Source organism: Elgaria multicarinata, chromosome 3 (genome assembly GCF_023053635.1).
Source record: "Elgaria multicarinata webbii isolate HBS135686 ecotype San Diego chromosome 3, rElgMul1.1.pri, whole genome shotgun sequence".
Classification (NCBI taxonomy): domain Eukaryota; kingdom Metazoa; phylum Chordata; class Lepidosauria; order Squamata; family Anguidae; genus Elgaria; species Elgaria multicarinata.
Window position 1 is genome coordinate 141,841,033 of NC_086173.1, and position 23,807 is coordinate 141,864,839.

The 23,807-nt window shown below is 40.7% G+C and overlaps 1 protein-coding gene across 1 annotated transcript in view; it reads left to right on the top strand.

Moving 5' to 3' along the window:
• CFAP20DC (CFAP20 domain containing) overlaps positions 1 to 23,807 on the top strand; it is a 184,364-nt gene that overhangs the window by 102,095 nt on the left and 58,462 nt on the right. Inside the window, exons 11-12 of the mRNA XM_063122092.1 lie at positions 1,182 to 1,556; positions 17,101 to 17,304. Of these exons, the coding sequence (XP_062978162.1) occupies positions 1,182 to 1,556; positions 17,101 to 17,304 (579 nt within the window). The remainder of the gene's footprint in view (positions 1 to 1,181; positions 1,557 to 17,100; positions 17,305 to 23,807) is intronic.

A 23,807-nucleotide genomic window follows, 5' to 3' on the forward strand; every position in this document is an offset into this window, starting at 1 on the left:
AATCCTCACTGGACACATGATTGTGCTGCAAAGGAACACAATCTTAAGAACTTCAGAACAGGCTGAAAGTTAGCATCCTTAAGTTGCACTTTTTGACCATAGATAGTCAAAGGGATTGCAGCTAACTTGTTGATTTGTTTGTAAAGTGCCATGTAAATATACAGTAGTTGAGATCTTATATTAATGAATGCACTACTTTTCCATTTGGTATTCAAATATTTATCCCTCGTTTTAAAAAAGAAAAGTGGAAAACTTCCTGATTTTACTATGTCTAATACAAATTGGGAGAGTTTGGTAGTTAATAAGCTGAGATGTGAATGAGGCTTTTGTCTGTGCATGCAGCCCAGGTGTAAACTGGCAAAGAAATCAAGAAGTCTTTCATTAAGTAATTTCCCCCTTTCTGGAAAGTATGGTTAGTAACTTTGGAATCCTACGCCAGAATCTTAAACTACTCTGGTTTTAATAACATGGCTTGTTCCAAAGCTTTTACCATAGTTTCCTGGTTTGGACAAAATTGAAGATTTACTAATTTGTCTGCTGGCTCAGATGAGGGGTGTGTGGGGGTGAAGGGGGCTGCATGCACAGCCAAAAAGCTTGTTCATATCTTAGCTTATTAAGCTCTGATATGATCACCTAAACACTGTCAATGTCCTAAGAAACAGAAATACTTATTGCTGCTGTGTTTTTGTTGCTGAAAGCTTTGCTCTTATTATGCTTTAGTATCCCTTAATTAACAAGCAACATTTTCCCTCAGGTTCAGCATGTTTCACCCTCAGAGGAAATCTTTTATCATGAGAACAATTCTGAGAATAAAATGATTTTTTCTTATCCCAGAATAAATGATAATGTAAATAAGTCCTAAATGTGACATTTGCTCATTGTTATAAATATGGTTTGAGTTCTATTAACCCTGAACCACTATTGGATGAGAAAGATACATTTCCATAATCATTCATTTCATGTTAGGCAGCCACAATTTAAAGATGTCTGCTTTGAATCTTTGTTTTTTCCTGAAGTAGCTATATATATTTTTCTTGCAAAAAAATTAAGTTTAAAGATCCTAAACTATGCAAGATAGACAGGATTTATGTGTCATTCCAGGGAGGCTGAAGAACCTCTGGTACTGCTGGTTGAGTTGATGCTTAAGGTAACATTTTATTTTATTTTTATCTTTATTCTAGGATGATAGCTACACTGAACTTACTCAAGAGGCTCAGAACCTCCACACCAGCTGCTTTATGTCAGGATCATCTGAACCCATTATTTCCAAACAGATTCCCCTCAAAGTGACATGTAGGAGTCCTGAAAACTGGGCAAACAAAGGGTATGCAAACCATGCCAGTGAGGAAGCATTATCGCCAAGTGCAGAAGATTCGTTTGTGATGGCGGGAAAGGCAGATAACATTCAAAGAAGCTTCTTACCAACTTCCTGCTTGTCTCCAACAGGAAGCATACTTGAGCCCTGCAAAGAAACATCAAGTATATCAACTTCCATAAGTAGAAAATCCCTGAAAGAGATCCCACGGGAGAATTCTAATCTGATAGTCCAAATTCCTGTAAGTGTTCTGGAAGATGGGGGAAATATTAAGATTTTTATATAACTTGGTTTGAATAAAGGGGAAATTGCAGGTTCTGCATCCCTGAATGAACATTTTGTATCTCTTGATGGTAATTGGGTAACATTTTTAAATAAGTTGTCGCATAGAACAATAATATGAAGTGCAAGAAAAGTGCAGGATAAATCCATAATATAAAGATAAATAAAATCAAGGACAGAAAAGCACAAGGTGCATTGATGGCAAATAGATCAAGAATTAATAGCATTATTGCCAATAGACCGCAAGTGGCCTTTGAGGGTACTGTACATCTGGGGGGAGATCATTTAATGTACAAAGCTAGTCAGGATACGTTTGAAAAAATTACAACAAAGATACTGAAGGCAGACAGTATAGGGACAAGTTTTGATTTGTTTCTATTTATAGAAGTAAGCTATCATGTTTTTCATCTGTCATGGTTTGTCAATCTGTATGTCATAATTTAACAAGTGCTAGTGTAGGTTTAGAACATTTAGGATAATCAAAAAAGTTTTTTTTTTTAACTTGAGTAAGTGCAATCTGTCCAATTGTAGTTTGACATTTATTTCAAAGATAACAGTGAAAAAAGAATGTGGGTAGAAGGACAAATGTATACCAACTGGCCAATCATAAATATAACTTGTAAATCCAGATAAAGTTTCTAATGACTGGGGGTGTGAATGTCTGGAAAAATCTCCCTAGAACAGTTGCAGGAACCAAATAATATTGTTTAGTTTTAAGATGGAGAGAATTAAGAAAGGTATTGGAGACTGCTTTTTGTTTGTTTGGTTTTTCTGTTTTTGCATTGTTGTGTTTTGCGGTCAGAATCAATCCCTATCAATAGCTCCAAGGTTTGTGGGGCTTTTCCATACCTTTGAACCATGATGACTGAAAATGAGGTCTGAAGTGGGTGCATATACATGAGATACTTTGTAAGAATGAAGAAAAAACCATGCCATTCAATGCCACATTCTCAGTTGGGAAGGGATTTCTCTCTTGTTCATAGATTAGACAAGCCCTGGAAGGGTTTTTTTGTCATCTTCTGTAGCACATGACTTGCCTTACTTGCTTAACCCAATTGTGGCTGTCTACTCTGCAAAGGCTGTCATGTAGTACATTTGGTGGTTATGGCTGTGAATTAATTGGACAGGAAGACATGGTAATTATCTGGTCCATTGTATGATTAAGATTCAATGTGCAGTGAAAATATGCAAATTGACCCAGCTACTCACTCGTGGCATGTTTTTCTCCTGTGGCCCTCTGTAATGAACACCATTACCAAATGGATTGGGTTTTGTATGGTATAAGGAGTGGACAATACAATCTGCAGCAGCATGTTGCCCTTTTATGTGAAATGACTGCCAGTTTACAGCATAATTCTAAATGTATTTTCTCTTTATCTCACTAAGAAAAAGGAACATAAAAGACTGGCATGAATGCACTCAAATCCCCCCTCCCATTAAATTTCGCAGGTCTTTTCCAAATTTGCTTATGATTGATAGCTGCTCATACTTAACATGTACGGAGGGCACTGGCATAGGTAGTCCTTTGGTCTGATTCAGTGTCTCTTGTTCTTATTTATCAGGTAGCTGTACTCTTTGTTTAATTAATCTTTCAGTTGCTCTCATACTGGGTTTCCTTGTGGGGGGAAGTAGAAATTAATAGTTTCATTACAAATGGTGTTATCTCAAACTTTGAAGCAGAAAGAGGGCACGTTTATTGTAGTCTTGCAGACAAATTTTTGAAGTCGGTGAATTACCAAAGCAGGCTCAGTTAGGAGGACTGAAATCCTGGAGAGGAAAATTGACATATTTTCAGTAGCAATCTGCAGGTGAACTCATAAGATCATTAGTCTATGCACTGCATAGTGTCACTACAGCCATCTAGAAAAAAATAAATGATATGATTGAAGGCTAACAGTAAGGCAGAATCATATACCAAATCCCCAGGCTTTGTGGGGATTGGACTCATGTCCATCAAATTGATTCTTCTCCCTCATATGGTTTTACTTCCCACCATGTGCTCTAGTTACAGCAACAGTTAGTTATGCAAGGACAATTTAGTCCACTGCAAATAAAAGGTTTATGCCTTCCTTAATTGTTAAGGTTTGCTACTTATATATTAAATAGTCTGCTATGAATAGGACATTCATAGAGTTTTAAAATGGGATGTCTATTGTGATAGTTGCTCTGAGCTGTCAGATTCTTATGACGTTTTTTAGACAGGTAAATGCCTTGCTGTACAGAATATACAATTTTATTTTCATAGAATAGCAGAGTTGGAAGGGGCCTATAAGGCCTTCGAGTCCAACCCCTTGCTCAATGCAGGAATCCACCCTAAAGCATACTTGACAGATGGTTGCCCAGCTGCCTCTTGAATGCCTCTAGTGTGGGAGAGCCCACAACCTCCCTAGGTAACTGATTCCATTGTCGTACTGCTCTAACAGTCAGGAAGTTTTTCCTGATGTCCAGCTGGAATCTGGCTTCCTTTAACTTTAGCCCGTTATTCCGTGTCCTGCACTCTGGGAGGATCGAGAAGAGATCCTGGCCCTCCTCTGTGTGACAACCTTTTAAGTATTTGAAGAGTGCTATCATGTCTCCCCTCAATCTTCTCTTCTCCAGGCTAAACATGCCCAGTTCGTTCAGTCTCTCTTCATAGGGCTTTGTTTCCATGTCTCCTGACTTTCCAGTTCTATTTCTACTTGGCCGGATTTTTTTTTCAAGCAGACATCAGAGTTCTGACTCTGTGGGCATCCCAGATACCTACTGCCTGTCTCTAGATCAGGGGTAGGCAGCCTGGTACCCTCCAGAGCTTTTTAACTACAACTCCTGTCAGTCCCAGCTAGTATGGGCAATGGTCAGGGGTTATGAGAGTTGTAGTTTAAAACATTTGGAAGACACAGGGTTGCCTACCTGTGGTCTAGATCCATAAACACCCTTTCTCCAGTCTCCTGCCTTTATCAGGCATTGAACACATTTGATGTTCATGGATGAACTGATCTTATAACCAAAGCATCAGTCCATATGCATCAAATGGCCAAGGGTGTCAGACTAAAAAATGTCACGAGTCAACGTTTGAGTTGAATGCTGAGGAGCTGAAAACTGAAGTTGGATGTGTGAAGTAGGACTGGGAAGATAAATGGAAAAGCAATGAGAACAGCAAAAGGTAGTGTTGGGAATATATGAAATCCAAAATTCAGAATACAGGACCACTTTGGGTGGCCTTATGTGGGAAAGTGAGGACCCGCCGTGGAAGTATGAAACAGTAGAAGGCAACTGGACCCCAGGTTATTTTCAGTTGAAATCTACAAGCATGAGGAATATCTAAGCTAAAAAATGAACAACTACTGCCAGAACTCCAAGGCAGCTATATCGTTCAAAACAGTGGGAACAAAGAGCTCAATATGTCAGAGGCTGGGTCTGGGGTGGGTCAAAACAATGAGAACAATAGGTTGGCTCTGGTGAATTAAAACAAAGTTCAGTGAGATTCCCTGCTTCTTGGTTGACATCTGGCTGGTTATTCAAGGCTATATCAGTAGAGTAGAAGATCGGTATTCGAAAACAAAAGGTTTTCTCTTTTCGTGTCATCCAGGTAGTACCTGAACCTGTTGACCCTTCTAGGAGGAGAAAATGATTCATGACTGGGCCAAACTTCCCACGAAAGCTCTGGAATGATCTTCTCGTGATTTGTCGACTTAGTGGTGGCATGGCATTCAGGCAGGCGTTTGCATGTTTCCATAGCATATGAGAGCAGCTCCATTTAATTTAGTCAATAGAGGAAGCACATACACACAGTGACTGTGCAGCCTTCTAGAGCTTTGCTGACATTCTTGTTGCTTCCCAAGCTGCCTCTTCTGGAACCAAAATGAATTCTTGATCCAAGGTGTCAGGATAATGGCAGTTAATTACATAGCACACATTTCACAGGTCAGAGAGCCAGCACATCTAGAGCTCCTCTGTAAGGTTCCAAATTCAGTTATTGGCGTATCTAGATAGGTTTGCGAAAGGATCTTTCCTTAGGCCCTGCTGAGTCATTGCAAGTCAGTATTGACAATACTGGGCTAGATGGAGCAATGGTCTGACTCCGTATGTGGCAGCTTCATATGTTTCATATATATGTTCCAGGAAGCTTTAAAGGGATAGCAACTCCTTTTGATAGGGATTTTAAGAGACTTCAGGAGTCAATGATGAGGCGAGTCCTCACCTGTCCCTCTTCTAGGAAGAATGGGTGAATAGTGGGATCATTCTAAATGGGTCGTACCTCCTGAAAACCACCTGTAGAAATGTGACACCAGACATGTTAGTCAACAAGCATCACTCATCCAGTAGTAATTGTAAGAGATGCTACAGGAGTGGAGACAGACTCTGCTGGCCTTGCCCCTGATGTCACTCCAACAGCGATCCAAAAATAGGGTGGGGTGGGGTGGGGTGGGGTGGGGTGGGATGACCATGGGCAGTGCATCCAAACTGCAGAGGTTGCTATATAAACAGTGTGGAAAAGAGGGGCTGCAGGTGGGAGGCAGGTAAGAGTGAGAGCTGGAAGTCCATGTTGTGCAGAGTGACGTGAATAAGACAAGCTTTCTTTCTTGGGAATTGGTGGAGATTACGGAGCTTAGTGAAACCTTTGACCTCTGTGATGCTCCCCCAGTCATCCCCAGGCCAAAATCAAGGCTGAGAAATATAGCTCTCTTAAGGATTGTAGAGATGCTAAATTTACTGTGGGGGTGTTTTTCACATTGATTTTTGGCATCTTGACAGCTTAAAAGGGGGAGTGGGGAGAGCAAAAGCTCTTTTAATTTATAAAAGCTTCCCTCCTTGCTCACCTGGAAAACATTCTTACTCGCAGCAGGCGACCAGACAACTTGCAGTTTGCAAGGTTGTCATAACTCTTCCCCCCCCCCACCGCCCCATTTCCTCGTGTCTCAGAGCAAGAGGTATATAGAGTATCACATAGGATTTTGTGTCAAAGAACTTCTGGAGTGGGAACTCGAAGTGAAGAAGTCTCTGCTAATCCCCTCATGTACATGACTGGTAAAAAAAAATAAAAAAATGTTCAAACAACTCTTAATGAAATTGATTTGCTAACTACTTAGTAAACTTTAAGGACCTGCATGCTTGCAATGTTTTATTCATGTTTTAATAGAGTTCTCTATTATTAAGTTCAAATATTTTTTAATTAAGAAAGAAGTGCAGCCCTCTGGGTAATATTGCAACCAAGTAGATAGCTGGTAATTAAACTTTTCCGCACGTATAACTAAATTTAAACAATTCTGAATAAATCATTTGAACCTAAGAGAATGCAAAAGTCATTACGTGCATCTCTAAACTGGGAAAAATTGGTCTTTTATAACAGGTTTTGTCAATCCGGCGAATGTTTAAGAGCTTAATAAAAATGCTTCTTATCATAAAGACGGTATATACAGAAAGACAAGATAAGCTTTTAATTGCCAGCTGAAGTGTTGCGTTTAGAAGAACCTTGGGAGCTATGTGAAATTACTTTTTGCATCAACAATCCCTTTGAGAATAAGAACGAACTTCAGCTTGAGTTCCAGTTTTGGAAATCCCCATTTGAATATCACCAAATGATATGTAAGGGTTTGTAAAACATCAACCAGGACTATATTTCGGCGCAGAGAAAGAATTGTCAGGGATCAGATAGGTGGGTCGTATTATCAGGATCAAAACTTTGTGAAGTATTTCTAAGATCCAGCCCATCCTGGTATTGAAGGAGTTTCCTAAGATTACAGCACAGAGCCTGAGGGGCACCGAAATAAAAGTCAGTATTTTTCACTCTCTTTTGTGTATGAGTAATATCAAAGCTGCTGCTGGGGGTTTGATTGCAGCCTATTTGCTAGCTGCCCCCATCACTGTTGCCTACACATTAATGGCATTTTACCAGGAAAAAGAAAGGTGGTTGTTTTTCCATAAATGCTAATGTTCACAACAGAGAGTTTGACAAAGTGTGTGGCATGCTCTTATCCAACACAAAGCACCTGCCAAAATCGCAGCGTTCAGTTATCTCACTTTCTACTGGCCTTTGTTGTTTGAAGAAAGCATCTCTGGAACAAATATAGGGAAAGACGGACATAAAATATTAAACCTGGCAGTGGTATGATGGCAACATAACTGCCCTCTGAAGAAACATACATCTTCTGTTCTGGGGTGAGCTCCAAAAGAAAGAACTAATTCTGCACATTTTCGGCATGGTTGAATTTCATTAAGCCAACTGTGCCAGTTGTCTATTAAGCACAGTGAGTGATAGCACCAATAGACACAAATATACCCAGAGCAGTTTTGAATTGTGTTAGAAAGTTGGTGAATTTTGGTAAAGACAAAAACGACCATATATATGCTGTCTTTATAAGAATGAATGAATACATGCTAGGAAAGAAAGAGAATCCCCTTGATGTGTAAGAAGTTGGTACAGCATAGGAAATGACTTTTCAGCATTTGATTTGCTGGTTTCTATGCCTGTAACATAAGTTGGTTTACTGGACCCTACTTACATACCCCTTAGAAGGCTATGTCTACCTTCATCCTTAATTTCCTTCATTTATATAAGAGATGGCTACTCCACAGGAAATGGATTGAAGAATGTCATCTCAAAAACAGAGACAGACAGAGAGAGAGAGAGAGAGAGACTCAACAGTGCACAGAGAATGATTTATTCAACCAATGTGTTTCAAGTCTTACAACTTATCCTTGGGTAACTATAAAAGCAGAATTTATGTGTAGTCTATTAACGACTTATTAATGATACAATGGAGAAAATGTATTATAAAAATGAGCATTGATGCTTTATATAAAATAACATAGCCTGCATAATTGAACAAATAGAGGAAGTTAAGGTTTTTCACCATGTAGTTTAATCCCTTTTTTCTTAAAAGAACAACGATATCATAAACACCAGATTTATGATAAAATAGGGCACTTTTCATCAAATAAACATCATAAAACATATATATTATCTATTAAGGATTGGGAAAATATTTGAAGCAATCATAACTTGAAATGGGCACAGCCTCCCCAGTTTGTTGATGGATTTTGCGTAGCTTCCAAGCTCCTGTGATCTCCGACTGCATATGAGAGCCAGCTCTATGCCATGAAGCAGCACATTCTCCAAATGATGATGCTGGTGCGAGCTCCCATTCGAGGCCTCACTATAGGAGGATTCTTCTCTTCTGTGTGGTGTTCATTTGTAGCTGCTACCTCCCCATTCCCTTTCCAAAAGCTATGTTTTTATGCCAAGGTAGAGGAGGAGTGGCAGGAGAGAACATGCCTGGGGATTTTAAATATTTGAAAAGACAGAAGGGTGACTGGACTGTTAGGTACAATAATTGGAGTAACCTTATAGCTGCAGTATAGAAAGAAAAGAAACAATTCCTGGGCATAGAAATGGGATTATTTTAGAGTTACAATGCAGTTAGGCCTATAATAACAAATTAACTGGAATAATCTTGTATGTACCTTTGAGGACTCTTTTTTATTATTTTGGGATATGTTGCCCTACTGTCTTTCTTGCTTTCCCCCCCCCCCCATTTTGGGGCTATACGTCACCTTTTTGTGAACCGCCCAGAGAGCTCCAGCTTTTGGGCAGTATAGAAATGCAATAAATAAATAAATAAACTCAGAGCCTGAGTTTACTGTTGGGTTTCACACTGCCTGCACCTTCATTGGTTATACTTTTCCCTGTTTCAGACTTAGAAACAGACATGGGTCCTTCAGAAAAGTGTGTTGAAGCACAATGTGTCTCTTGAGTTCCGCACAAGCTAACAGACACACACTTAAATTTGTGCTAGAATCCTCTGGAGCTATTGCTCTGAGGGAAGCACCCAGTTTGGTCTCTGCTTGTAGCATACTGAGGTCTGGAATTCATAGGTTAATTTGTAGGTTGGAACCAGGAGGTAGGTGGTCTGTTTGATTTTACTACATGGAATTAAATTTTGCGTGGGTAGTTTCCAACTTGAAAGTTTTATGAAACAATGATTGTAAACCTCCCAGAGAACTTTAGCTATTGAGGGAGGGGGTATATATAAATGAAATATATTGCCCAGAGCTGCTCATGATATGAGGTGGGGTACAGGGTTAGGTTGCTTGCCTCAAAAGTGTCTCTGATCATGCCAGAACTGTTGGAGAAAGCTCTCATTTCTCAATGGTAGAGCCCACAACCCAATGAAAAGTGTCACCTTACGCACTACTTTTAGACTAGCTAGCATTACATCCCAAACAAATTTGCTTGGGAAGCAGCACTTCCCATAACAAAACCAGAGACCCCTGTTCTGGCACTCCCCTGCCCAACAAAATATGAGAAGCTTTGGGTGGGGAAGGTGATAATGCCACAACTGGTGGGCCTCTGGCCCCTTTTCAGCTTTGCTAGTGAGAATCTGGCCTCATGTGCTGAAAATGTTGGCCATCAGGAGTCTAAATTCTAGAACAGGGATAGGCAATGTGGTGCCCATAAGCAACTATAAACACCCAGATACCGTCCTTAGTGCCCACTGAGACACCCTACTCCTTCAAATGTTTATTTAAATAATATTTTTCTATTTTCTTATTGACAGCTTGGATTACTTCACAGGAAAGTGGAAACCACTAGCTTCTGTCATCTTAGGGCATGTCTAGACCTGGGGATATCCCAGGGATTGCGCCAGGATCATCCCTGTGCGTCCACATGATGCACAGGGGATCCCAGCGGCAGGGAGGGATGATCACTCCCTTGCCCTGGGATATCGCCCTACCCTTTAATCGTGTTTTTTCCCGTGGTCTCAGGATGATCCCGAGACCACGGGAGGTGTGGCTGAGCATCCTGTTTTTGTCCTGGCTCCTCGCAAGTAAGCACGAGGAGCTGGGGCACAGAGCTCAGGAGCTCCGTGCTCATCGGGGGTGGGGTGGGGTGGGTGAGCTTTTTTTTAAAAAAAATACTCACTTTTGTGCAAGAGCACTCCTGCACTCTTCTTCGATTAAAAAAACAAAAAATGGTGGGCGTCCTTTTCCTCCCGAGACTTCGCACACCACGTGTAGACTGAAGGGGAGGATCTCGAGACCATCATATCGTGAGATCATCCCCCTCCACCCCCCTCGTCTAGCCATGCCCTTAGTTTCTAATGAATGCCTCTGGGCATGTTAGTTGTCCTTTGTGACTTGCCATGCCCATTCATGGCGGCCGTTTTATGATTGTGCCCAGGACAATTTTCTCCAATTTCCAAGTGTGCCCACATGCCCCAAAGGTTGCCTACTCCTGTTTTTAGAAAGATTTTCAAAAGCCCTTCATTGGACAGATATTTTGAAGGTAGAAAATATGCAAAATTTGATTGCTGTGTTGGTCAGAACTGATTATTTTAATATGTCCAGTTAATTCTCAGGTGCCAAAGGAAATGTAATAGCCAGCTTCGTTCAAGTCTAGATCTTCTAGCACGGAAATATTGCATGGAGGAAATCTGCTAGGATGTGTATCTCACAAAATATAAAGTACAGAGCCTTGAGATATATACAACTAACTGAAAGGCAAAAGCATATTCAGAACGATATGCCACTGCTTTGGTTCCTGTCCCTACAAATCAACATTGGAATTGTTTCTTGGCCACTTCAAATCTCTCTTGGCCAACCTACAATAAACATCTATCCCGCCCTCTCTTTGAGGGCATTATATTCACTCCATTGTTTAAATTTCAAGATTGTGATTCAAAGTCTTGAAGTGCACATTGCTATTTATGATCAAAGAGGCTCGCAGTATGAGCTAATGTTTGGACTCTTAAAGAATGGAGAGCACATGAGAAATTCTTCCCCATCCACCAGTTCCTTCAACCTACTCCTTTTCAAAATATAAAGAAATGCTAATTATTGCCTCTAAAGCTATATGCATCAGAGAACACTGCAGTCCGACCCAAGTGTGGGATGGTGAGCTTTGTAGAGCTGGAAGAGAAATGAGGTGGGGGGGCTCTCATTGAAAGAACTTTCATAATTGACTCTTAGGTTGAGTAAATGAGCCTGTCTTATTTGGATTGTCAAATACATGTCAGTAAAAAGTGATAAAGGCTTGAGTACACACCTACTTAAAAAAATAAATTACATAGCCAAATGCTTCAAAATGAAATGTGTGGTGTGGTGGGGGTTAAGGGAAGCTTGGGAATGTTGTCTTTCAGAATTGTAAAGGTATGTAAAACATTATGAGTACCACTAAAATCCAAGTAATAAATGAATTTAACCCCGCAATCCCCCCCCCCCAAAAAAACACAACCTGGCACATGTTGAAGACTCTTGAGAGTAGTGTTGTTCAACCAGCTGTGGGGGCAGCAAACTTCCCTTAAAAGCCTTTTTCAAGGGAATAACAACTGGTTCACAACACTAATAAGCCATGATGTTCAAGGGGGCAGGGGAGTATAATTGGGCCTTGTATAGTTGGCATCATTATTCGTGTCTCCTGGTGGGGGACAGAGCTGCTGGAATGGGAACAGATTTTCCACGCCATCCAGAGACTTTGAGTGCAGTTCAGGACACTGAAGAAAAATTGCTAATTCTGGAATATGCTTCTATTGGGCTTTATTTGTGGGCTTTTTTTACACCCGTTTAAAAGCCTTGTTCCAGACATTCTCATGGCACATGGGAAGGGGGCTGGATTCTGATGTGCAATTAAATTCTACATGAACATGGGCTGCTCCATCAACTTCACTGTCAGGAGCTCTGCATCCATATACATGTGCAAAGCTTTCCACAAGATTGAGGCAAACAGAGCATCCCAACTTGGACACATCAGAGCCCTTTAGAGCAGGGATAGGCAGCCTGTGGCCCTCCAGTTATTTTGGCCTACAACCCCCATCATCTCTCACCATCGACTATGCTGGCTAGGACTAGAGATGTAAAATTTCTGGAAATTTTGAAGCCATGGGGGAGGGGATTTTTTTTGTTGGGGGAGGGGAATGAAAATTTTTATGGGTGAATAGGAAAAAATGCAATATTAGCACTTTTTACAGATTGAAAGACATTTTGTTACTTTAGGAACATAAAATGTAATTATGTACAAGTTGGTTTGGCATAAAATTATCACATTTGGTATATTAAAAGTACAGTGTATTCAAACAATTATTACAAATTAGATTTAGTTTTTTAAATTTTTACTTTTTTTGTAACAAATGGAGCTACAAGCTCCTGAACTGTAAGGAACACCCGAACTGTAAGGATCCTCTTAGGTTTGCAGTCTAGGACTTGCTTGTCCTTGGTGCACAGAAATTGTAATAATCTGATACTGTACATGGTTTTTAGAAATATAATAATAATAATAATAATAATAATAATAATAATAATAATAATAATAATAATAATTTATTTCTTACCTGCCTCTCCCTTTGGATCGAGGCGGGGAACAACATTAGTAAAGGAATCAACACATTTTAAAAATTCTTGATTTTACATTGATCTGGGTAGGCCTGCCAGAAAAGGCCAGTCTTCAAAGCTGCCTTAAAATCACAGAGAGAATTAATATTACGAATCTCCTTCGGCAGGCCGTTCCATAATCCAGGGGCGACAGGAGAAAAAAAATGGGAGAAGCAAATAAATGAACACCTTGTCTTAAACATTTTATTTATCATGCTAAAATAAAACATTCCATAATGAGTTTTTCTTCATTTTCTTTCAATTGTTCCAGTTTTTCAGGAAAAAGCAAAAAAGGCTTGGGGGGGGGGAGGGGAATGGAGGGAAACACATTTTTTTCTGAATTTTTCCATTCCTGCCCCCCAGGTCTTCACACCTATAGCTAGGACTAATGAACTGTAGGCAAACACATCTAGAGGGCCACAGGTTGTCCACCCCTGCTTTAGAACTTTGGAATAAGGTGAGATGGAATATGTTTGTGTCTGGAGTTCCCAGAAAACCTATTTTGAGAGGGAGAACAGTATATAAATATGTAAGGCTCATGCTGTACCAATAGATGTTAAAACATCCTGCATTACATGGGAAAAAATGGCAAAATGGTAATATATGTAACACTGTTCTGTCTCTGCAGTTTTTTCATTTTGTTTTCAGTAGAGTACCCTTTTCTAAGAAAATTTATTTATTTATTTATTACATTTTTATACCACCCAATAGCCGAAGCTCTCTGGGCGGTTCACAAAAATTAAAACCATCATAAAACAACCAACAAGTTAAAAATACAAATACAAAATACAATATAAAAAGCACAACCAGGTCCTCCATGCTCCTTTTAATCCATACACTTGGAATATGGAGTGATAACTGCTTTCTTCTCAGCATGGGAGGAAGGCAGAGAGGTACAGCATTAGTTTAATTCTCACTCAAGTTATAAGACAGAGACCTCTCAATATTTTAACACTTAATTTTAACTTAAATTTAAATCTTACTGTTTTAACTCTGTATTTTAATCTTATATCAATTTTGCTGTGTGGTTTTATCCTGGTTGTGCTTTTTATACTGTATTTTGTCATTGTGCTTTTAACCTGTTGGTTGTTTTATTGTGGTTTTAATTTTTGTGAACCGCCCAGAGAGCTTGGCTATTGGGCGGTATAAAAATGTAATAAATAAGTAAATAAATAAATAAATTAAATAGCTGTACAGCTTTTTCAAAGAGCAGAATATAAGAAGAGGCCTGCTCAGGGATGGGAGAACAAATGGTGTTCGAAAGCACTAAAATTCACTGAACATTATCCCCACTGCTCTTTACATGCCCAATTCCTTGCCATATTTACAATTGCTGCTCATGTCTACACCCAAGGGTGTAGAGGGAGGGAGAGGGGGATCTCACAATATGTATATCGCTGTCCTGTTTGTGGGTTATGTTTGGCTCGTTTTTTGCCGGTTCACAAGTCGCCACCCTACTCTGAACCTGGAGGTTATAAAATGAAGCATTAGATTGCCACCAGCACAATGCTAGAATCCGGAGTCATCCCATGAAGCTGATTCATGGGAGATTCTGGGCTGATAAAAGGAAGGACTTCTTCACACGGTGCCTAGTTAAACTATGGAATTTGCTACCGCAAGATGTAATGATGTCAACCAATTTGGATGGCTTTTAAAGGGGGTTAGACAAATTCTCAGAGGATAAGGCTCTCAATGTGTACTAGTCTGGATAGCTATGCGCTACCTCCAGTAGCAGAGATATGTACACCAGTTGTTCAGAACATGGGCGGGAGGGTGCTATTGCACCCGTGTCCTGCTTATGGGTTCCTAGTCAACAGCTGGTTGGCCCCTGTGTGAACAGAATGCTGGACTAGACGGACCCTTGGTTTGATCCAGCACAGCTCTTGTGTTTTTATGGGGTTTCGACATTCATTTTTAACCCTATAGAGGGAAAATCAACTTTAGGGGTGTGACTTGGGATACAGAAGTTGTGGACAGGGAGAGGGCTAAGCATATCCTTTATTTTAAATCACTGCCTCTCAAAGTGGCACTTTTTAAATTGAAAACACATTAGGGCCACCTTCCACAAACTATGTGTATTTAGACCTCCAGTGTCTTTGCATCTTATAAAGAGAACAGTCACTTTCTAGAATTCAGTTTTTTCATTCTGTGCCTCATGACAATGTCGGGGTGTTCTAGTTTGTGTCGTAGCATATTTATTTGTTTTGCAGCCTTCCTAATAAATATTTGGAAGGGGGCTTCCGGAAGTATTCTTGTTTTGTTGTTTTCAGATGTCAGTTTTGGCCTTCAAGTGCCTTGTGTTTTTTTGTCTAAAATATTTTCCAGGCTTAAATAGGTTTGGGAATAACTGTCAGGGAAATAATATGAAAGGAACTCTGGGCGAGCTGTCCTGATTTCTCTCCTTGTATAAACTTGAAAGAAGGTTATTCTAAGTTTATATTTCAATGGCATTAAACACTGCCAAAATGCAGCAGTGATAGGACTCTTTATCTGTGGTGAACTTAATTATATTTTTAAAAACGGTCTAAAAGTAATTTGAAAAATTGGTAAACGTTATCATTCGGTGTTCTGGAAGACCTCTGGATTATTATTTTTAGACTACTTGGGGTGTTTTTTTATTTAGTTTTGAATAATTAGTCAGAAAGTCCTTAATTGCAACCAAGATGGTTGTACATTGTCGTTTGAAGGATACCATTTTTCCTTTAATGAAAATAAGATTTAGGATTTTGCCAAAATTTGTCTGGGGTGTATGTTTACAGAATGGCAGGCCACAAAATCTGCTGTTTGGAGGAAATTTTATATCCATATATGTTACACTGGAAGTCCAACAATATACACATGTTTGGCTCTCTGGTACATGAACATAAGAAGCAACACTATATTGAGATAAATTATTGGTCCATCTGAACTGACATTGTCTATCCTAGCTGATAATAACTGTCTATAATGTCAGACAGGCCCCATTGAGACATGCTAAACCATGCTGCTTAACCACAAAATGGTTAATGGAATGCAACCATTTTTGTGGTTAAGCAGCATAGTGTTGTGTGAATGGGGCCACAAAATATTAAAGCTGGGTAGATCCACCTTCTGACTGATGGGTAGGGATATGCAAATCAGCAAAAACTCGAGCTCATCAAAGCTCTCCAAATTCCATCTTGAAGCTCATTCCACCTTCAGGCCATGTCAGATTACGACCTTTGCTTTTTCCTTTGAAAATCCGTGCAGATTTTCACAGTTGTGCGAATCTTTGAAATATACGAATTCTTCTCCTGCTGATTAAGGAGTGATTGTGCGCATTTTCCAGAAGTACATACTTTTTTCATGCACATTTTTTAAATGTACACATGCTGCCAAATGCAATTTTTTTGGTCTTCAATTCACATCGCAAGTTCCAAAAAGTGCGGATTTCAACCACAGATTGAGAACTGGTTAAATTCTGATCAAAAACAAACTGAAACAAATTTCTCATACATGCCGTTCTGATGCTCTAGTTTTCTTGAATTCGTTGGATTATAGTAATCACTGAGCCTTTTGGTGTTTTGGAGGCCTCCCAATTATGGAATGTTCTCCCCACCGAAGTCCACCTTGCGCCAACATTGTCACCTTACCTGGCTAACATTTTCGTCTCAGGCATTTGATAGTATAAGATGGGGCATTTATCTTGGTTGTTTTATCAAGTCCAATTTCTTAATGTAAATGTTTTTAACTGTTTTAAATTGTTTTTACATTTTGTATGCTAAAGATTTGATGTTATGTTTTATTGTTTTGTACTTGTGGCTTGTGAAGTGAACCATCCAGAGAGTTTTGGCTATCAAAACGAAATAGAATAAATTAATAATAATGTAATATTACCTAGTTAAATTTGTTTTCCTTTCTTTTATACAGTATTAGTCAAAACATTCTTGGAGGCTTTATTCACCTTTTTAAAACTACAGAACAGAGCGCTAAGTTGCTGGAGTATAAGCTGCCATTCATAACTGCTTTTAGTTTTTATTCAGTTTCCTTTCTGTTACGGTATAGGAACAATTACTATCCACAAATGAAGCAGGCCTTGCATTGCAAGGAATATCCCCTCTTTTAGCTGCTGTAGAAATGGATGTATTTTTCGTGTTCTTCTGTACCACTCCTCTGTTTTGTTTCAATCTAATTCATAGGAATATGACTGGAGAAATTACCAACCAGGCAACATGAGTGCTTCTGAACTTCAAATGCTGGCTAGTATGAAAAGGCAACAAAACAAAGAGCTGGAAGATAATGGACCTTCACATGGGCTAAGTGCATCGCAGATTGACAACTGTAACATCAGCATCAGCACAAGCAGTGACGACACAACAACCTGGAATTCATGTCTCCCAGCGGTGAGTTCAAATGTATCCGCTATGTTGTTTAAATGGTTTCCTAGGGTAATCTCCAATTACTCTGAGCTCAATTAAAGGTTTGTGTTGGCTTAAGTGTTGTTGTTATTTTAAAAAAGGTTCCTAAATTCTATAGGACCTGAAAAGATACAAATATAACAGTTGTTAGCATGTTTATTTCATAATTTTGTGTTCTCTCAGGACCCCTACATTCAGGGCTCATCTACACCAAGCAGATATTCCACTATGAAAGTGTTATGAAAGCAGTATATAAAATGCAGGAGCCACACTACTGCTTTATAGCGATATTGAAGTTCACTAATGACTGTTGGGGCCCATGACACATACCATATACTGCTTTCATACCACTTTCATAGTGTTATATCCTGCTTGGTGTAGATGTGTCATGGGCCCCAACAGTTGTCAGTGCACTTCATTACCACTATAAAGCAGTAGTGTAGATCCTGCAGTGCACTTCAATATCACTATAAAGCAGTAGTGTGGCTCCTGCCTTTTATATATCACTTCCATACCGCTTTCATAGTGGAATATCCTGCTTGGTGTAGATGAGCCCTCAGTCACATGTGGGTGAACACTCTAGCCAAGCATTAACAAATTAGAACTTCCCAGCCATGGCAGTGAGTGTATCAGGAGGGCTCCAAATGCATCTGAGGGCCCTCCAACAGATAATATGGCCCTAAAAAGAAGGGCAGAGTTCCTTCTCATCTCCATTCAGTTCAAACTGTTGAAAGTTTTACCTGGTAGGTTTTTGCTGCATCACAGCTCTCACACACAAAATGTACAGTTCCATATGTATTGTTCTGTTCATGTTTGTCCTCTATAAAACAGCACAATGTAATCAAGTTGGTTGACATTTGCCTACCCTTTCTCAAAATATTGCTGATCTTCAGTGCCCAGTCCAAAGAGGTAAATCTTTACTGTTCTTCCACAAGTTCATGCCTGAATTTTGGAGAGTCGGGGACTTAAGCTGGGGTACATACTTGAAAATAGAATGTAATTCTAAACATGCTACTTTCATTTCAGTGTCCCAATATTCAAGGAAGATATCCCACTGCCCTGTGATTCATATCTTTCTTGGCCTCCTTGAAAACAGGTGTAAGGGTTTATTCATTCATTCATTCATTTTATGTCCTGTCTTTTAGCCCAAAAATGGTGCTCAAGGCAGCTAACAATAAAATACAGATTAAAAACTAAATATTAATTAAAACAACATAAAATAAATAGATTAAAAACACAACAATAAAAGAGATAAACAACACAAAACTAATTTAAAAAAAACCTTCAGCAACTGACCAGTTCATATGCCAAAGACATGCCTGAATAAAAATGTATTTGCCTGCCAGCAGAAGGACAACAGAGAGGGAGCCAAACTAGCCTCCCTTGGTAAAGAGTTCCAGAGCCAGGGAGTGGCCACTGAGAAGACCCCCTCTCGCCCCTCCACCAAGTACCCCTCCAATGACAGAGGGACTGAAGGAAGGACCTCTCCCACCCACAAATCTTAAAACCCAGGCATGCTCATGTGGGAGAATACAGTCTGGGCCCAAATCATATAGGGCTTTATAGGTCATAACCAACACTTTGAATTGTGCCCAGAAATGGAGGCTAGCTGGGGTGCACTTGAAATGTAGAATTATGTCCTGAATATGTTTACCACATGTCATACTCTGGTCTTAATGTTCAGTGGGATCATGTTAAAATAGCAACATGGAATTATTAAGTTATTAGATCTAAGGCCTCATTTTATTCAACTGACAACTGTGTGTTTGTAGCAAACATTGTTTGGCTTAATCTATATGTAAAAGGAACTTGGTGTATACTGCCAGACATGATTTTCCATGTTCACACATTGAGAAACAGGCACATACCAGACCCAAACAGAATATTCAGCTCATGTTGGTTTAGCTTCTGAGAAATCTCCTCCAGCTCCTCTGGCATGGCAGGGGACACCGATTCTCATCTTTGTGAGATTTGGTTTTCAGAGCAGCACATGAAGAATTAAACAGAAGAACAGTTTTGACTAGTGTGAAGGAAAATGACCTGAAGGTAAGACTGGCCTTCCACAAGCTGCCTCGGAATACCCTCAGCAGTCATCATGCCTAGAAGTAACAGATCTCATATTGCTTTGTATCATCCCATTGAACTGCTTTATTTTTTTTAAAAAAAATCACTGAATTATTGAATGTTGAGTTTTGAAAGGTGCAATGGAGAATTGGGTCCCAAAGTTACAATTTCATCTTTTGATCACAGTTAAAGAAAGTTATAGAGTTGTACTATCTAAACAGTTCAGTTTTGTTTTCATTGCCTCCTACCACTGGGCACTACTGAATAATAAATCAAAGTTAATGTTAGAATGAAATGGGGGGATCCCATTGTATTCAGTGGGCCATACTCCCACATATGTGTCCATAGGAACTCACTTGTATCCAGCTGGACTATTTGTTCATCTTGCCCAATATTGCCTACTCTGACTGGCAGCAACTTTCTAGGGTCTCTGGTCTTTGGCATCACCTGCTCCCTCAGCCCTCCCCAACTGGATACCCTTCCGATGTTTTGAACTTCTACTCCCATCAGACCCAGCCAGTTTGGCCAATAGTCAGGAATGCTGAGAGTTGTTTTCCAAAACATCTGGAGGGCACCAGATTGGGGGAAACTGGGCAGTGAACTGGGGACATTCTGCATGCAAAACAAGTGTTCTACCATAGAGCTATGGTCCCTCCTTCATATATGTATATCGTTGTTCTTCAAAAGCAAGCAATCCAAATAACATAATCCCTTATTTTAATGTGTCTTTGCAAAGTGAGCAAAGAACCATAAAATGCTGCTCAAATAACGGGATAATGGTTTTTAGGTTGAAATAGTCTATTCACTTGGGAGAACATGATTACCTTATTTATGTTGATTTAAAGTGTTCCAACAATCAATATAATGAATATTTTAAATTCAGAGGGAGGAAAAGTATACTTTTGATTACCAGCAGAAATAGCTCCTGGCCTTTTTTAACATACACTCAAATATCATGATATTTATCTGTTCTGCATTGTAGCGACCATACTTTCTTTTATGGAACTTATAATCAGAACACAGAATTTACTGGAATCACTTAAGGCAATTAAGGGTATGTCTGATCCAGCACCCCACCAAAGTTGACATAATTTGCTGTTCTCATGAAGTGTGCATTATCAGCATCTATTTTAATATATACTTTGCTTCATATATATCAGAAAACTGGTTCCTTACAAAATTACTTATTGTAATATCCATTGGCACTACCCATGCTTCATATATATCAGAAAACTGGTTCCTTCCAAAATTACTTATTGTAATATCCATTGGCACTACCCATCCGGAGGGAAAAAAAATTCAATAGACTTTGCATCAAGAATACTGCCCAAGTGTTCTCCTCACCCACTAACACTGTTGGAGTTTAATGCTGTGATCCTAAGCATGCTGCAATCACTGAGATTTACCTCCAAGTAAACAGAGCGAGCTCTTGAGTCTTTAATGTACTGCATATTCAGCAGTCTTTACTAAGGAAGCACTCTGCAGCTTTTTTTCTCCTTTTGCACATGTCTGGCTATTTTGTAGTTCTTCTTCGTGGTCTCTATGCATCACACATATGGGCTTTGCGCCTGCGCAGAGACCAGACCGGAACCTACTATAGCTGAGTGGAACATTTTTGGCGGGAACCCCTCCCCCACGCTACCGCGCATGTCCACGGGGTTCCCGCCCTTACCTCAGTTCTTCGTCGTCCGCCATTGTGCATAGACATAGAACCAACCTGCTTAGTGTTTTCTCTATTAAAATACCTTTTTCTTCATTCTTCCTCTTCTCGTTCGCTTCTCACTTTAACTTGCCCTTTTCAGCCTCTATTCTATCCTATAAAAAAATATAAAAAAGATTTTTGTAGTTAGATTTCTCCTCAGCGACTTCGGTCGCGTGAGACCTTTATGGCAATCAAAGCACCATTTAGAAAGTGCGTCAAGTGTGGAGCGAAGCTCCCTCCGTCTGACGGGCATTCCTTGTGCATTATTTGTTTGGGAGAAGGACATGTGGTAGAGACTTGCCACCACTGTATGTCCTTTACCAAACAGACCAGAAAAAACCGAGCAGACCGACTCCGTTCGATACTCTGGGAGAAGGCTCTTAAGGCCACGGAGGCCCCTACGATGGAAAGAGCGGCGGTTCATAAGTCTGTTGCCCGTAAAACGGCAATTACAAAGACTGTTACAGAAAAACCGCCAGACCACAGCACTGAAGTGCAGGCCAGAGCAAATAGGGCTGAGATACCCCTCACGCCTGGTCGGTCTTTATCGAGTTCGATGGCTAAAAAGGTTTCTAAGAAAGCCAGAACTCTGATACCTTCTTCTGAACTGGAGAAGAAAAAGAAGAAGAAGAAAAAGAGAGACGCGGAGAAATCCACCATTGCGTCACCTCGACCGCGGGAATCGGCCAGGAGTCAGTCCACTCCTCCTGCTGCGCCTACCACTTCGATACCGAGATCTCCTTCGGTATCGAGATCGATGTCGGTACCGATGGCCACGGTACCGACATGCCCTCCAAGTTTATCTGAGGGTGAAATTCGAGATTCCTTGTCGGTAACCTCCGCTCGGCAACCTATGAGGCCGCAAGAATTTGTACAGCCTTCTCCAAGACGGACCTCAAGAAATGATTGGGACAGAGCATCGCAGTACTCTGATTCCCAGCCTAGATACGGCAGTTATGACTGGGAAAGATACCGTCCACAACAATTTTTTCAAGGTGATCAAGGATATTACCCGCAGGAAGGTTATTATGCACACCCTCCGCCAACAACAAGAGTCTGCCAGTTGCCTCTGCCTTCTCCTCCTGTTCAACTAATGTCGATGGTATCGACGCCTCGACACCGTGTACAGCAGACAATACCATCTGCTGCATCTGCTACTGTGCTGCCGCAAGAAGAACAACATGGCCTGCAAGTGGTGACGTTATCATCACCAGATGATAACTATCCCTCTGACTCTGAATCTGAACATTCAGTGGTCCCAGCTGCTCCTTCACCGGACGATGCGATTGAAGATGCAGATCCTTCTTCGCCTTCGGACGATATGGTACGTTTTTCGGACCATATGCTTAGGATGGCCAGAGCATTGGGACTCGACATACAGGAAACAGATGAATCGGTAGTCGACCCAATCTATGATGTGTTTCAGTCGACAACGAACCAACGTTTGGCGATTCCCATTCCTCAAGCCTTGAAACAAACGGCTCAACTGTCGTGGAAAACCCCTGCAGTTACACAGGCAACATCAAAGAGGTTGGAAACACTCTATAGAGTTAAGGAAGAGGATGCACAATTTTTGCTTCAGCATCCTAAGCCGAATTCCATTGTAGTGGAATCAGCACAGGGACAGTCACAGAAGACTCATTCTGCACCTGTCGATAGGGAGGGGAGGAAATTAGATCAAACTGGCAGAAGAGTTTATTCGTCCTCATCCTTGGGCATCAGAGCGTCGGCGTACGAGGCAACTATGGCGAGATACCAGATTTTCCTTTGGGAAAAGATAGGTTCCCTATGCGAACATCTTCCGGAGGATAAGAAGGAGCTCGCAAGAGTCTTTCAGAATGAAGCGACAGCCATAGCAAGGCAGCAATTGTCTACCGCTCGACACCAGGTGGATTGTCATTCGAAATCCATGATGGGGGCCATTTCTTTGAGGAGGCACGCTTGGCTCAGATCAGCCAATCTTACTCAGGAAACAAAGTGGAGGATAGAGAGTATGCCATTCGATGGCGAAGGTCTATTTAACACAAAGACCGACGAGACGCTGGACTCTATCTACAAGGCGAGAACAACAGCCAAAAAGATGGGGTTTACTGCTCCTCCTCCTCAGACTCAATATAGACAGAAAAGATGGACAAGGCCTCCGATGCAGCAACAGCATCGACCACAATATCAGCCTCAACCTCGGCAGCAGCAACAACAGCTGCAGAGGAAGAGGCCTTACCAAAGCCGATTCCAGCTGGACAAGAGGCAACCTGACTTCAGCAAGAAGCAGCGTGTTTGACTCTTCGGCCCCAGATCCACTCCCTTTTGCGAACCGCCTAGCACCCCATTACCATCAATGGGAGTCAATAACAACAGACTCCTGGGTGCTCACTATCATCAATTCGGGCTATGCCATCGAGCTCGATGCCCTTCCTCCTTTTTCCGGCGTGAAAGTAACGACTCCATCCCCTCCTCTGCTGCTCGAGGTACAGACCTTGCTGTCGAAGGGAGCCATTTCTCCCGTACCCGCAGAGGAAATCAACCAGGGATTTTTCTCCCGTTACTTCACGGTCCCGAAGAAAGATGGAGGTCTTCGACCGATCATGGACTTAAGACAACTGAACAAGTTCATCACCCCGAGGAAGTTCCGTATGACAACGGTTACTTCAATTTTGCAGCTTCTACAGAAAGGAGTTTGGTTCGCAGTGGTGGATCTGAAGGATGCGTACTTCCATATCTC